The sequence below is a fragment of the Puntigrus tetrazona genome, chromosome 22 (genome assembly GCF_018831695.1).
Source record: "Puntigrus tetrazona isolate hp1 chromosome 22, ASM1883169v1, whole genome shotgun sequence".
NCBI classification, from domain to species: Eukaryota; Metazoa; Chordata; class Actinopteri; order Cypriniformes; family Cyprinidae; genus Puntigrus; species Puntigrus tetrazona.
This window is the reverse complement of record NC_056720.1, coordinates 1,272,463-1,286,746: the sequence shown is the minus strand read 5'-3', so window position 1 is coordinate 1,286,746 and position 14,284 is coordinate 1,272,463. Positions and strand designations below refer to the sequence as shown.

At 36.6% G+C, this 14,284-nt stretch overlaps 2 protein-coding genes across 2 annotated transcripts in view; both read right to left on the bottom strand.

The window, feature by feature from the left end:
* Window positions 1–14,284, bottom strand: part of LOC122327901 — a 359,865-nt gene that overhangs the window by 234,461 nt on the left and 111,120 nt on the right. Inside the window, 1 exon segment of the mRNA XM_043223567.1 lies at window positions 609–779. Within this exon segment, the coding sequence (XP_043079502.1) occupies window positions 609–779 (171 nt within the window).
* LOC122328020 (NLR family CARD domain-containing protein 3-like) lies at window positions 1,633–12,313 on the bottom strand. Its single transcript, XM_043223744.1, has 7 exons — window positions 12,212–12,313; window positions 11,749–11,852; window positions 6,398–6,502; window positions 4,372–4,476; window positions 4,027–4,111; window positions 3,684–3,879; window positions 1,633–3,461 (listed from the first exon to the last, which is right to left on the bottom strand). Exons 2-7 carry the CDS (start codon window positions 11,769–11,771, stop codon window positions 1,633–1,635), a joined length of 2,343 nt encoding a protein of 780 aa, XP_043079679.1. The 5' UTR covers window positions 11,772–11,852; window positions 12,212–12,313.

Here is a 14,284-nt window from a genome sequence, read left to right as displayed (position 1 = left end):
ATGTTTTATCCTCATTCTAAATTAGCAGACAATAGAAAACAGACAATAAAACAGAAGATAGTGTTAATTTATTATATTAAATAAATGGTAAAACCCATATGAACAGTAGTATACTTCATGATTAGTTAACATTTATTACTACACTTATACACTAGTAGTAACACACACACATGAACAGTATCTTATATTTTGATCAGTTCATCAGTAATATTCAGGAAATAATAGATATTTATACCGAGGCCTGTCCCACCAGAGCCGCTCTGGCTGGATCAATAGAGCTAGTGCTGCTTACAGAAATATTTCTCATGTTTTCTCAAACACTTTGCATAGGATCATGGTGTTATTTTGGTCTAGAATCATAGTACTATATGTCTGCCATTTAGCATTTGGGAATACAAATAAAATATTGCACCATATTCACCATAGGAACTGAAGTCTATTTTAACAAGTATGAGGTCTTGTCGCAATTCTCTGCTTAGAGGTTTAAAGCCTATCAAATACACTAAGCTCAAGCAGTTCTGTCCTCAATTATTTGGCACATTATCTAGGTCCATGTTAAAAGATGTATGTGAGTTCTAATTAAACCTAGAGATTGTCACAAAACTTACCTCAGTATCTCTAATGTACAATTAGCATTCTTCAGTCCAGTGCAGAGCAGCTTCACTCCTGAATCCTGCAGATTATTATTGTTCATGTTCAGCTCTTTCAGACTGGAATCTGATCCAAGAACTGAAGCCAGAGCTGAACAGCTTTTGTCTGTTAAACCACAATCATTTAGCCTACAAGACAAATAAATCAAGTTAGATACATGCAATATATATTTTTAAATATAAAAATTTAATTGATACCAATTATTAAACATAAGTATACTGCATTATGTTATTATTATATTGTGTTATATATATATAACACACACACACACACAATCCTATGCAAAAGTTTAGACAACCCTCGATAAATAACAGATTTTGGTGATTTTGTTCATTGAAAAGATGTTAAGATAGTCTCACTTGGAAATGTATTTTAGAAAAAGATTTTCAGCACAAATTGATGCACAGTTACTTATTGTGCCATAAATTGAACAAATAAAACCAAATCATAAAACCATTAAATATAATTTATAACAGTTTAATAAACACCATTATACAGTACATACAGTGGGTACAGAAAGTACTCAGACCTCCTTAAATGTTTCACTCTGTTATATTGCAGCCATTTGCTTTATTTTTTTTCAGTTGTTTTCCTTATTATTAAACACAGAGCACCCCATATTGACAGAAAAAAACAGAATTGTTAACATTTTTGCATATTTATTAAAAATGAAAACTGAAATATCACATGGTCCTAAGTATTAAACTCAGTCCATAAGTCCATAAGTATAAACTCAGTATTAATTATATATTGGAGTATAAAGGACTGCCATTTTTAAAGGAAAATAATAGTAATAATTAAAATAATATTAGTCATTTTAATAAAAAGTTGAACAAAAAGTGTTATGATTTAACCCTAAAAGAGATATATACTTGTAATTGGCATATGGTTAATAATGAATATAAAATCAGGGTGTTTAAATATGATGTTTCAATGTAGATAAACGCACTTTTAAAATGAAAGCAAAATAGGATAAATTACTTACAGAGCTCTTTTGGAGGTTTTGATGACTGCTGATAATCTAATAAGACACTCGTCTGATTTCTTGAATTTCTGAAGATCAAACTCCTCCAGCTCCTCCTCTGATGTCAACAACACAAAGACCAAAGCAGACCACTGGGCAGGTGAAAGGTCAGCAGATGAGAGACTTCCTTTGTTAAGGTGGTTCTGAATCTCTTTCACCAGAGTTTGGTCGTTCAGTTCATTCAGACAGTAGAACAGATTGATGGATCTCTCTGGAGACAGATTAGCTTCAAATTTCTGCTTGATGTACTCAACTATTTCCAATTTGCTCTGGTCATTTCTATTTTTCTGCGTCAACAGACCCTGTAAGAGTCTCTGATTGGACTGGAGTGACAAACCAAGAAGGAATCGAAGAAAAAGATCCAGGTGTCCATTATCACTCTCTAGAGCCTTGTCCACTGCAGTCTTGAGGAAATCAATTTCACTTTTGTTTTCTTGTTGTGTAGAGTCTTGATCAAACACACTTTTTTTGTTGAGGTCCAGAAACAGATGAGCATAAAGAGCTGCAATAAACTCTTGAATGCTCAAGTGAACGAAGCAGTACATGGTACCAAGAACGATCCCTGTTTCCTCCTTAAAGATCTGAGTACACATGCCTGAGTACACTGATGCCTTATAGACGTCAATACCACATGCTTCCAGATCTGTGTCATAGAAGACCACATTGTTTCTTTCCAGCTGATCAAATGCCAGTTTCCCCAGTGAAAAGATGGCAACTTTATCCCAGGAAACATCTGGTGTGTGTTCTCCATCATACTTTCTTCTGCTCTGTTGGATCTGAAATCTAAGAAAGTGTGTGTACATTTGTGTCAGAGTCTTAGGAGTGTCTTCAGTATTTGACTCCTGTAGTGTTTTGGAGGCATCTTCAGACTCATTAATTTTCATGACATTTTTTCTTTTCTCTTCTAAAATGTTCTGGAGAACTGTGGCAGAAATCCAGCAGAAGACTGGGATGTGGCACATGATAAAGAGACTCTTTGATTGTTTAACATGATCGATGATTTCGTTGGCCAGATTCTCATCCGTGAATCTTTTTCTGAAGTACTCCTCCTTTTGTGCATCATTGAATCCTCGTATCTCTGTCAGCCGCTCGATACATTCAGGAGGAATCTTACTGGCAGCTGCTGGTCTGGTGGTGATCCAGATGAGAGCAGAAGGAAGCAGATTTCCCTTGATGAGGTTTGTTAGGAGAACATCCAGAGAGGCTGCTGATGAAACATCACACAATATCTCATTATCCTTAAAGTTTAGAGGAAGTCGACATTCATCCAATCCATCAAGAATGAACAGGACTTTGAACTGATTTCTTCTCGTAAGATTCAGTCCTTTCGTCTCTGGGAAAAACTGAGTTAAAAGGTCCATCAAACTTAGTTTTTCTTTCTCCTTTAAGTTCATCTCTCTGAATGGAAGAGGAAACATGAAGCTGATATCTTGATTTTCTTTTCCTTCTGCCCAATCCAGAACAAACTTCTGCACAGAGACTGATTTTCCGATGCCAGCGACTCCTTTTGTCAGTACAGTTCTGATCTGCTCGTCTTGTTCAGATGCTTCAAACAAATTTTTGCACTCAACCTGTTTCTCTTGTGTTTCGTGACGTCTGGAAGCAACTTCAATCTGTCTGACCTCATGTTCAGTATTGACCTGTTCACTACAACCCTGAGTGATATAGAGATCTGTGTAGATGTTCTTCAGAAGTGTAGAGTCTCCTTGCTTTGTGATTCCTTCAAACACACACTTATACTTCTTCTTTAGGCTACACTTTAGCTGATGAATGAAGATCAGCTCATCTGAACACAGAAATAAAGTACACATATTGTTTAGTCTCTGGGTTTGTTATGTACAAAACAGAATGTGGAAGTCTAAAGGAAGTCTGTCATTGGAAGAGACAGGGCAGGTTATGAACACGTAATGAGAGAGGCATATGAACAGCTTCCTCCGAGTTATAACAGTGACTGTGGAAGAGAAAAGAGATTGACGCAACACTGGAAACAGCGAGCGTTGTCTCTTACCTTGTAGAGTATCAGCAGCTCTATCTTGTTTCATCTCTCTCAGGAAGTAGAGCGTGAGATCAAGAGCTGCTTCTCTGTTACTGCATCTGTTCTCATTAAAATCCTCCACAAATTGTTGCTTGTTCTCTTTCTGTAATATTTTCTTGAACATTTCCAGCTCATTTTTTAGAAATGTGATTATTTTCTTCTCAAGATTCTACAAAGAAATCCAAACAAAAAACTGAGACAAAAGAACAAAACTGAAGAGGATCCACATCCATATTTGGTCCAAATCATAAAATCAGTGATTCAAAATATAAAAAAATGTTTGTTACAAACATTTATGAAAACATTTTTTTTCTACCTGAAAGATTCCTAGGAGGTTGTCTGTGATTTTTTTGTGATTCCTGTTAATCTGGATGTCTGAAGTTAATGTTTCATATCGAACACTGTTAAAATAGTGAAAAGTAAGAAAAGGACTGTTTCATAAAACAAGCACAAGTACAAATGTTATATTTTCTGTCCTTTAAGGTAGAAAACTAATGACAAAAAAATTGTTATACAGGTTTCTTCAGTCTTACTTAAAACAGTTTAATGCTGTAAATGGTACATTAATAGATGATGTATGCCTCCTTGTGACCAATTTATATCACAAATATCCCAGAGGAGAACTGATCTAGTGCCACATAATAGAAAACACATGGAATACCTTTGAGTATTTGATGCACTTTCTTTACTGAATTCCGGTGGATGACCTTTTGACCGGTCACTTTTCACAGATGCAAAGCTGGACACATGAGAGCTTGATCTTACACTGATAGCACAAAGAAGAGAGAGAGAGGAAAAAAACATTTTACAATTAACATTCTTCAATTTAACATTCTTCAATCTCATTTGAAAGGGTTTAATGATCAGTAATATTAATTCAGAAATGGTCATTTCTGTCGGAAAATGTATACTTTCATGTTTGATCACAAGATGCATTTTCCTCAGTGATTTAATTCTCTCTAGTGTCTGTTTGTGTGACTAAATTACTGTGAAGAAGCACTAGACACAGTTCAATGAAGGAAGCTTTCATTGTGTAATTGTCTATGCTATTAAAAAGGGTTTTAGAGTCTTTCCAGATTTATACATTTGACTATTTATTATAAAATGTAAGACTCACTCTAGAAAAGCTAATTCTTCTGTCAGACACTTGAACTTGAAGTAAAAGTGCCTTGAAAAACGTGCTGATCTAAAAGATGAGATGGTCTAGCCAGTCTGCATCATTTCACTTTCAAAACTAGTTACGAAATACAAGTTTCATGAGAAAAAAAAAATCTTTCTTGTCAATATTGCGTGTGTCGTGGTCAGTTGTGGATGCATGTATGTCAAGTTATATATCCTAATTATGACTTGGTGCAAAAAAAATAAATTAAAAAATTAAAAATCACATTTAAAGGACGTCTTGTGTCTGAATTGCACCTTAAACAGCATTCTCACAATCAGAGAGTGTATATAAATGATGGTAATGACATTTTGTGCATACCATTTGGTTGCATTGTCATGAAATTAAAATATATACTCTGGGACACTCTTGGTTATCTTGATACTTAAAGAGGTTTAACTGACAACGTTGTGAGTTGGTAACAGGATGATAAATGGAATATCTTGCATATGATATCGTGGTTACGTTACCTATTGGCAAGTCATGAAATTACCAAAAAACACTAATACGTTACGTAACTGTTACATTGTGCATTAGCTGGGTGTTGTCAGGGCATGACATAAACTTTTAGCCACTGTGGCTAGTGTTTATTAATTTTTACTGATCACAATTTTCTTGTTGGGAAATTACATTTTATATGACTTATTTCTGCATACAAATATTTCCAAGTGATTTGACCTATTTAAATAGCATTTTACCTAATTGTATTAAATGCATGCATAATCTTTCATAAATGATTACATTTTTTTAATAATTTCACTGAATGTTACTAATCATATTACCAAATGTTACTAGTTACCGGTCATATGAATTCAGCATCTACATTTGCCAGTAAGTGGCAGCAAGTGACAAGTTCAATTAATGAGTCATTGAAGCTTTCAGATGATTCATTCAGATGACTGATTCACTCAAGAATGAAGAAAGAGCCTGAATGGCCCACTGAATCATTGACTCAAAAATGATTCAAACTTCAAAAATGCTAATCATTCATTAACAAAACACCTCTGCTCTTACTGTTCTGCTGTGATCTTTGTTTGGAATTATTTCTATTAACCAAATTCAGCAAAAACTGTTGACAATACATGCTTTTAAATTCAATTTCAAATATTGAACTATAATGTATATTCACTACTCATTTGTGTTTGCAATCATGGTTCACAGGGATCTTCCCTCTCTTGATCATGTTTTTTAACTGAGCTATATGTTATACATATAAAACAAGCTTATATTTAATTACAATTTTGTCTACGTGCAGCTGTGTTCATTTGTTTAGATTTCTCCATGAGATTCCCTCACATAGACAAGCTTATTATTTGCCATTTACATGCACAGAAGTCAAAACTATTGTCATCTAAATTTCAGTGCAGTTAGATCAGTTTTAATCAGATTCTCTTCTTTTACTTGGCCCTTCAGTGGTTAGTGGGAGTGACTGTATTACCCGCCACAGCTAAAAATCCCTCCACATTTGTTGGGCTGGTAGGTGTTGATGTCAAGCCCTGGATGTTGTAATACAATCCAAATGAAATACCTTTCAGTAGCTGGTGGTGTCTCCTCACTGAATTCTGGTGGATCACCTTTTGACCGGTCGCTCTTCACAGACACAGAGCTGGACACATGAGAGCTTGATCTTACACTGATAACACAAAGAAGAGTTTTTTTTACTTTAATACAATATATTAAAAAAAATGAAAGAAAAGATAAAAAGTCCACTTCCATCAAAGTAGAGTTTAAGCTCTCTTCTGTCACAGCAGCATCTACAAGTAACACACAAGCTTCATTTCTATCATAGTGTCTCTGGAGTATTCAGCTACGTCTCAGTCATCTTCTCTCATCTTCCTCATTTATATCTTCTCTAGTAAAAGTGGCACTGAGCCCAGCTTCAACACTCACACATATCCTTTCATTCAGAAGTAGCAAAAAATGTGATAAAATACACCAAAGTAGTGCATGGGTTTGAGCAGATTACAAACCTGTTTTTAATCAAAGTGAACATTTAATAAATAAATACAGAACTCTGTTGAGCAACAATGCAATCTTTATTATTTTACTTTTAATGTTGTTTTAAAGCAAGACAGAAATTCAGTTCTGATAAATTTAAAACAAAAGTCTTCTTACACCTTATAATACCCACAAGAGGAATTTATATTAACCAAGAAAAACAGCAGAAGACAATCACTGAGAGCAAACCAAAGAGCCAAACAAGTGTCACAGAGAGAAGACTTCTTAAATTTAAACGAAGCCTGGGTCTGAATATTACATTTACATTAAACACTAAGCAGATAACACACATCAGACTACAACTACCTGGGTTTGAACATTACATCCACAGTAAACTTTAACCATGCTGTGACAGAACTGAGAAATTAAGCACACAGGATCTTCTACGCCATAAAACACAAATGTCTGATAAAATCCCATTGGAATTTAGCTGAAAGTCTTAGAATCAGTAAACAAACACAACAACAGAATAAAATGTGAGGCTAAAGTGAGTACAGTATGTCAGAGTATCTGTACAGTGTCAGGTGACTAGTGACTGACAGACAGGGAACGTCTTGGTTACATATCTAACCCTCGTTCCCTGATGGAGGGAACGGAGACGTTATGTCGTGACGACAGACTGGGGTCTTGCTTGGAGCCCTTATTAGCTCTGATTTATCAGGAGTCATGGTGTTAGTTTTCATTGCTATGCTGATGATACTCAGCTCTATACTTCAGCGCAGCCTGGTGATACACACCAAATTGAGAATCTAACAGAATGCATAGTCGATATAAAAAGCTGGATGATGAGTAACTTCTTAATGTTAAATTCTGAAAAACAGAGGTGCTAATAATTGGACCTAAAACCCCACATATAATAATCTAGAACACAGCCTATCACTTGATGGCTGCTCTGTTAATTCTTCATCATCAGTTAGGAACCTAGGTGTGCTGTTTGACCGCAATCTTTCCTTTGAAAATCATGTTTCTAGCATCTGTAAAACTGCGTTTTTCCATCTTAAAAATATATCTAAATTACGACCTATGCTTTCAATCTCTAATGCAGAAATATTAATTCATGCGTTTATGACCTCAAGGTTAGATTATTGCAATGCTTTATTGGGTGGTTGTTCTGCATGCTTAATAAACAAACTTCAGCTAGTCCAAAACGCAGCAGCCAGAGTCCTTAATAGAACTAGGAAGTATGATCACATTAGCCCGGTTCTGTCAACACTGCACTGGCTCCCTATCAAACATCGAATAGATTTTAAAATCTTATTACTTACCTATAAAGCCCTGAATGGTTTAGCTCCTCAATACTTGAGCGAGCTCTTATCACATTATAGTCCTGCACATCCGCTGCGTTCTCAAAACTCTGGCCATTTGATAATACCTAGAATATCAAAATCAACTGCGGGCGGCAGATCCTTTTCCTATCTAGCACCTAAACTCTGGAACAATCTCCCTAACTCTGTTTGGAAAGCAGACACACTCTGCCAGTTTAAATCTAGATTAAAGACACATCTTTTTAACTTAGCCTACACATAACACGCCTATTATTATTCAAATCCGTTAAAGGATTTTTAGGCTGCATTACTTAGATTTGCTGGAACCGGGAACACTACTTCCTAAAATACGGATGTACTTGTGACATCGTAAAAAGAATGGCATCTACGCTAATATTAGTCCTGTTTCTTTCTCAATCTGTTTTCACAGTTTGTATCCAGACTAGATGGTGGATCAGCACCCAGAGATTATGTTCATCAGAGACCAGAACACCTAGATGCGCCCGTCGACAGATCACCAGATCCTGATGCACACACACACACACACACACACGCACACACTAAGTCATTTACACTATCTGACACAGCAGCGTTTAAAATTGAACTGGAAGTTAAGTGCTGGGCGTCCGGTCAGAGGAGAACTGACCCCAACTGAGTCTGGTTTCTCCCAAGGTTTTTTTTCTCTCTCCATTCTGTATGCATGGGGTTTTGTTTCCTTGCCGCTGTCGCCTCTGGCTTGCTTGGTTGGGGACACTTAACTTCTAGTGATTATCGTTGAATTGACTACAGAGACCGCCTCTGCATTTAATAAGAAATTGGTCACTCTCGTCATTATACATCCCTGTCATTATACTGTATAGTGCTTTGATGCAACCTGTGTTGTTAAAAGCGCTATATAAATAAAAATGATTGATTGATTGATAAGAGAAAACGCCAATAAAATTTGGTCACTCCTTTCACATGGGTATAAATAGGCAACAAGTGTAACCACTCGTCAGGTTTTACTGAGGAGCCCAAGGTCATAACTTGTCCATTCCCTCCATGAGGAAATGAGGATTACATACGTAACCAAGTCATTCCCTGTCTGTCGGTCACTACGAGTTATGTCGTGATGACAGACCGGGGTCCATATGGAAAATGCCACAACCTGAACCCCATCCCAACCAACAGCACTACAAATGCTGACAGGCCACAGCATGTCAGGCTAATGCTATGCAATGTCATAATCTTTACAACGCCTCAGAGCAAATGTACTGACCAAAGGTTAGTGCATTGCTGCTGGAGAGGCCAAACCTTTGTACCTGAGATAGAAATTCTTGTGAAACACCCAGGGAAATCGCTGAACAAACAGGGACGCCAGTGATTGTGTCAAACCGCCACACAAACAGTTCCTTTTCCAGCTTTTTCCGCTAGCAAAAGTGCCAGTACAGCAACCATGCAGCACTGGGCTCCCAAGCAAAATCTGCAACACCTGTGGCCTATTTATACCCGTGTGATGGGGAGTAGCTCATGATTAGTTAACCACTTGCCAAATTTCATAGTGACTGACAGATAGGAGCACTTATTCCATTATGGAGGAACGGAGACGTTACATTTTTATAATTAAACTCTAAAAATCTAATTTGCTTATCTGTTAAAAATGTCTTAATAACACTAAATAACACAAATAACTAACTAAATAACACAATTTTTTCTCGGTCAGCGCATTCCAAAAAAACATGGGTTGATAAAGGACTGATAATGATGAATGATTAATTTGATCCTAACATCTACAGAAACATCTTTGTGAGGAAAATGATTCTGTAGCATAATAAACATCTATTATTATGTATTATGATCTATTAGACTTCATAACCACACACAATCTGAGATAAGTCAAATCTTATTTTTACCAAACTGCTGTAAATCTGATCACATCTACATATTTGTCACCAAGCCAGCAGAGGAGTCCTGACCTCTGGGTGATCTGCATTCACTCCCTCTGCGACAACTTCCTGTTCCAGGACTATAAAAACTGCAGCAAGCCACTCACCTGCAGGTTGCATTGTTTCGCCTGTTCTATTGTTGTTTCCCGAGTTTCCTTAGTCTTAGTTCTCTTGGTTTTGACCCTGCCTGTCTTTAGATTCTGTGATTGTTTGCTGCCTGACCCGACCTTCGCCTGTTCTTGGATTTTGTATTTGCCTCGCCTCTTATACATCTGTTTGCCCTGTTTGACGCCTGCCTGTTTTGACCATGCCTTACTTTAATAAAAGCCTGCATATGTATCCGCACGCCTCAGGCCCCTCATTCGTGACAATATTACTTCTTGAAAAACATCTTCACCAAGACAAAAGGTAAAAATATGAACAATTCTGACTCAATTTGGCACCAAGATCTGTTTTACAACCTTATTGAAAGTGGCACAGGAGGTAAAACCTATGCTCTCATTAAATCAATATACACAGAACATAATTATGGTGTCATTATCATCACCAAATGTACGAGGTATCTTTCCCAAGAGTGTGGAGTGAGAGAAGAGCTGCTGAAGAACAACATTATTTAACATTTACATCAATGAACGGTCAGCCGCTGCCTCACTCAACACAACTCACAGATCAGATGATCTGCTTCTGTCTCCTTCTCAACATGGTTTACAGCAGAACCTGGAGCTGCTAGATCTTCTGTAAATCTGTCTAATCTCTCACCTTATTATTATTTTACTAGTAGTTAATATACCTATATTAGTAATTCATTTATTACTACATGATTAATATTTTCTCTTTTATGTGGCACAATATTGTCTTTAAGATTGCTGACACTACGCAGAGAGAGAGTACAAAGTTTAAAGGTTGTTATGTCACGTGGCTATACGACAAATTTATATCAGCACCTGAAACAACAGAGAAAAATATAATGAATGCATGACATTGAAAACTCAGATTAGTACAGAAACAGCTGAAGGAAACAAGAAACAAGCTGTTATACGAACAAAACAAAACATAAGTACATGTCTCACGTACGAGATATCATATGATAAGTCTATGAAAATGTTTAAAATATCTTATTTTTGTAAAAATGTGTATGGTTTTATTTAATTTAGATATAGTTTTGAGAAAATAAGTTTACATTAATCCAAATGTTATTTCATTTTGTAAAATAACAAAATACACATTTCAGCATTATCATGAATCTGTGTGTGAATTTTCCTTTAACCCATTAATTTGACTCAATACCATTTATTATAATCACAATTGCATATTGCAATATGAAACGTTTTGCGAATCATGCAGCCTGTCACGTCTTTGGACTTTAGACTTTTTATTGTTTTTTCATGTGCCATGTGTTCTGTGTGACCTTCAGCCATGTCTCTTTTGTCCGTTTGAAGAGGATTAAAACTTAGTTTATTTATTCTCTTCGAGTGCTCTTTCACGCTAAGCCACACCGTGACACAGCCCTATAATTAGACATATTCAACTAAATATTCCTGCATAGTAAACATTTAACTTTTTTTTTTTTACCAGTGACAATCTAAAAACATTGATAACATTTGTTTTTCTAATCCTTTGACACAACAATAGAGAGAAACACTGCTTGTTGAAAAGTGTAGTTTTTTTTCTCTCTGAAAGCAGACTCTTACCTCGGTTTCTTTGAGAGACTCATCTCTTTCTTCTTTTCTCTGAGATCTTTGTGTCTCTGAAGATCATCAGATGTTCCTCATGTCCTGAACAGGACCCTGTGTCTCTGAGATCAAGATCATGAGATTTCAGAGGAATACAAGATGAAGATTATAAAAATAACTAGTGCTGAATGATTGCGATTTACCAAACAAAAAAAAAAATATATATATATATATATAAATATATATATACTGTTGTGTAATTGCTGTCATAATCTCCTTAGATCAACACATGTCTTTATTTAAATTAAAAGTACATTACATTTTGCTCAAGTTTATCTCCTGTTTAAAAGGAGGAACAGGTTCGTTTTGATCACAGAATACTTTCGGATTCGCGTTGTGCAATAAAAAAAGATTAAAAATTGCGTATTCTGTGAAATCCGTTCTTCTAAATAAGCATAATAATGAAATTATTCAAACTTACTCGCAGTAGTTGAGACGATGTTATTTTGTAGAAACAGAATTCAGAAGTCTTTAAAACACTTTCGGTTTTGTGATCGCTGTTAAGCACACACTGGACAAGAATGTGATGCACAAACACACCTGCTTTCTCTTTCTTCTTTTAACAGCAGATCACAAACTACATCAGTACTCTAGCGCTACCTGCTGTTACTCAATATTCTCTCTCTCCTGCAGATAATACCCATCTTCTCCAGTCACCTCGCTCTTATACATTTGTCAACTTTAAAGGGTTTGTTGAACAATGTCAGACAGATCATACAAAATAATCCAAATCAAACATATAAATCTGAAAGATAATGAATATTATATGAAATAATTCTATAGTCCTTTTTTATATGAAAATTAAGTATTATTTTTTATTACAGCAAGCTTGTGAATTCAAATTTAATTATTTCTTTCAGTTACCTTGTAGTTTATGATGAATAATTATGAATAATTAAAATGTAATGCATGATTCATTGAATTAGTTCAGAACTAGTTAGAATTACCTTTCAGTTTCTACATATAGATAGAAAATATCCAGTTTTTTTAATCTTATTTTCTAAATGTACCATCTCTGTTCAGTTTTACAGGCTGTGATATAGATACACGTGCTTTTCACAATCTGTCTTTTTTTTTTTAATCCAATGTCTTTTAAAAGAGAAGAAATTAGACTGTTATACTCAAAAACTTATGTTTATCATTGATTATTATTTAATCGTTTTACTTTGTCTAATCCATCTCAAATTGCTGATTTAATACATAAATCTTAACCCTGCACCTACTTTTCTCCTTAAACACTGTGCCCATCATTTCTGTTCCAATCTCACACCTTATTAATATCTTTCATCTCATCCACTGTTCCTATCTCACTCAAGACTGCTGCTGATACCCCTATTCTTAAAAAAAAAACAATCTGGATTCTGCAAATCTGTGTAACTACCATCCAATCTCTAATCTAAGATTATGGAAGAGACGGCAGTCTTTTCTAGCTCATAACAATCTCTTTGATGCTGTTAAATCTGGTTTTCGCTCAAGCACAGAAACTGCTCTAGTAAAAGTTGTCAATGATCTCTTTTTGTATGTGATTCAGGCAGTTTACCAGTTCTTTTATTAGTTGACCTCAGCTTTTTATACTGTATGTCATAAGATTTTACTCTCTCGTTTTACAGAGTGGGCATCTCTAGAGCAGGCTGGCATACGGGAGAGGTCTCAAGAGCGGACTCAGGGTCAGAAAAGGCTTCATGGGTAGACATGTGCACTTGAGTGGGCACTGGAGTGGATTGGTAGACAGAAATGGGATGAAGAACAGATCTGTGGACTGGTGTAGAAAGTGAGCAGTGTGTAGCCAAAACTCACAAAATAGCAACTGCTATTACAGGTAGCACAGTGGACAGTCTCAGGGATGACTTGTGTTGAAGCCCTGGGGACACCGGCTGCCCTCACTGATATCACTGGTGGATCCGTCAGACTGAATATCAGCCTCAAACGCCCCCGAAACACCCTGGTGTCCTCAAATGCGGCAACCGCAATGCCTGGAAATCCTGGAGGGGAATATATGGTGGCGGAGAACTGCATCTGGACATCTGCAATGGCTGAAGGCTCCGGTGTTGGTGGCCATCTTGTGCAGTGGATAGAGGGCAGGCGGCCATCTTGTGCAGTGGACAGAGGGCAGGAGGTAGCGCAGGGAAGGTAGCCATCTTGGGTAGGCGGCCATCTTGGGAAGAGGCTCTGGGAAGGCGGCCATCTTGGGAAGCGGCTCTGAGAAGGCGGCCATTACAGGAGTCAATGCAGTGTCCTTTTCCTCCACAATACCCAGCGTGAATGCTGACCCCATAGTCACTAAAGCAAACTCCACAAACTGTGCAAGTGACCCACGTGGACCCTCCCGAACAAGTTGTGTTTTGAGTGGCTGATTTATTCCCTCACAAAAGAATTCAATCAACAAACAGTCTGGTAAGTCTGAGAGGTAAGCCAGGTCCAGATATTCTTGGGTGTAGTCCTCAAGTGTTCGGGTGCCCTGCTTGAGGGTTAGTAAAGACCTTGCGAGGTGCAT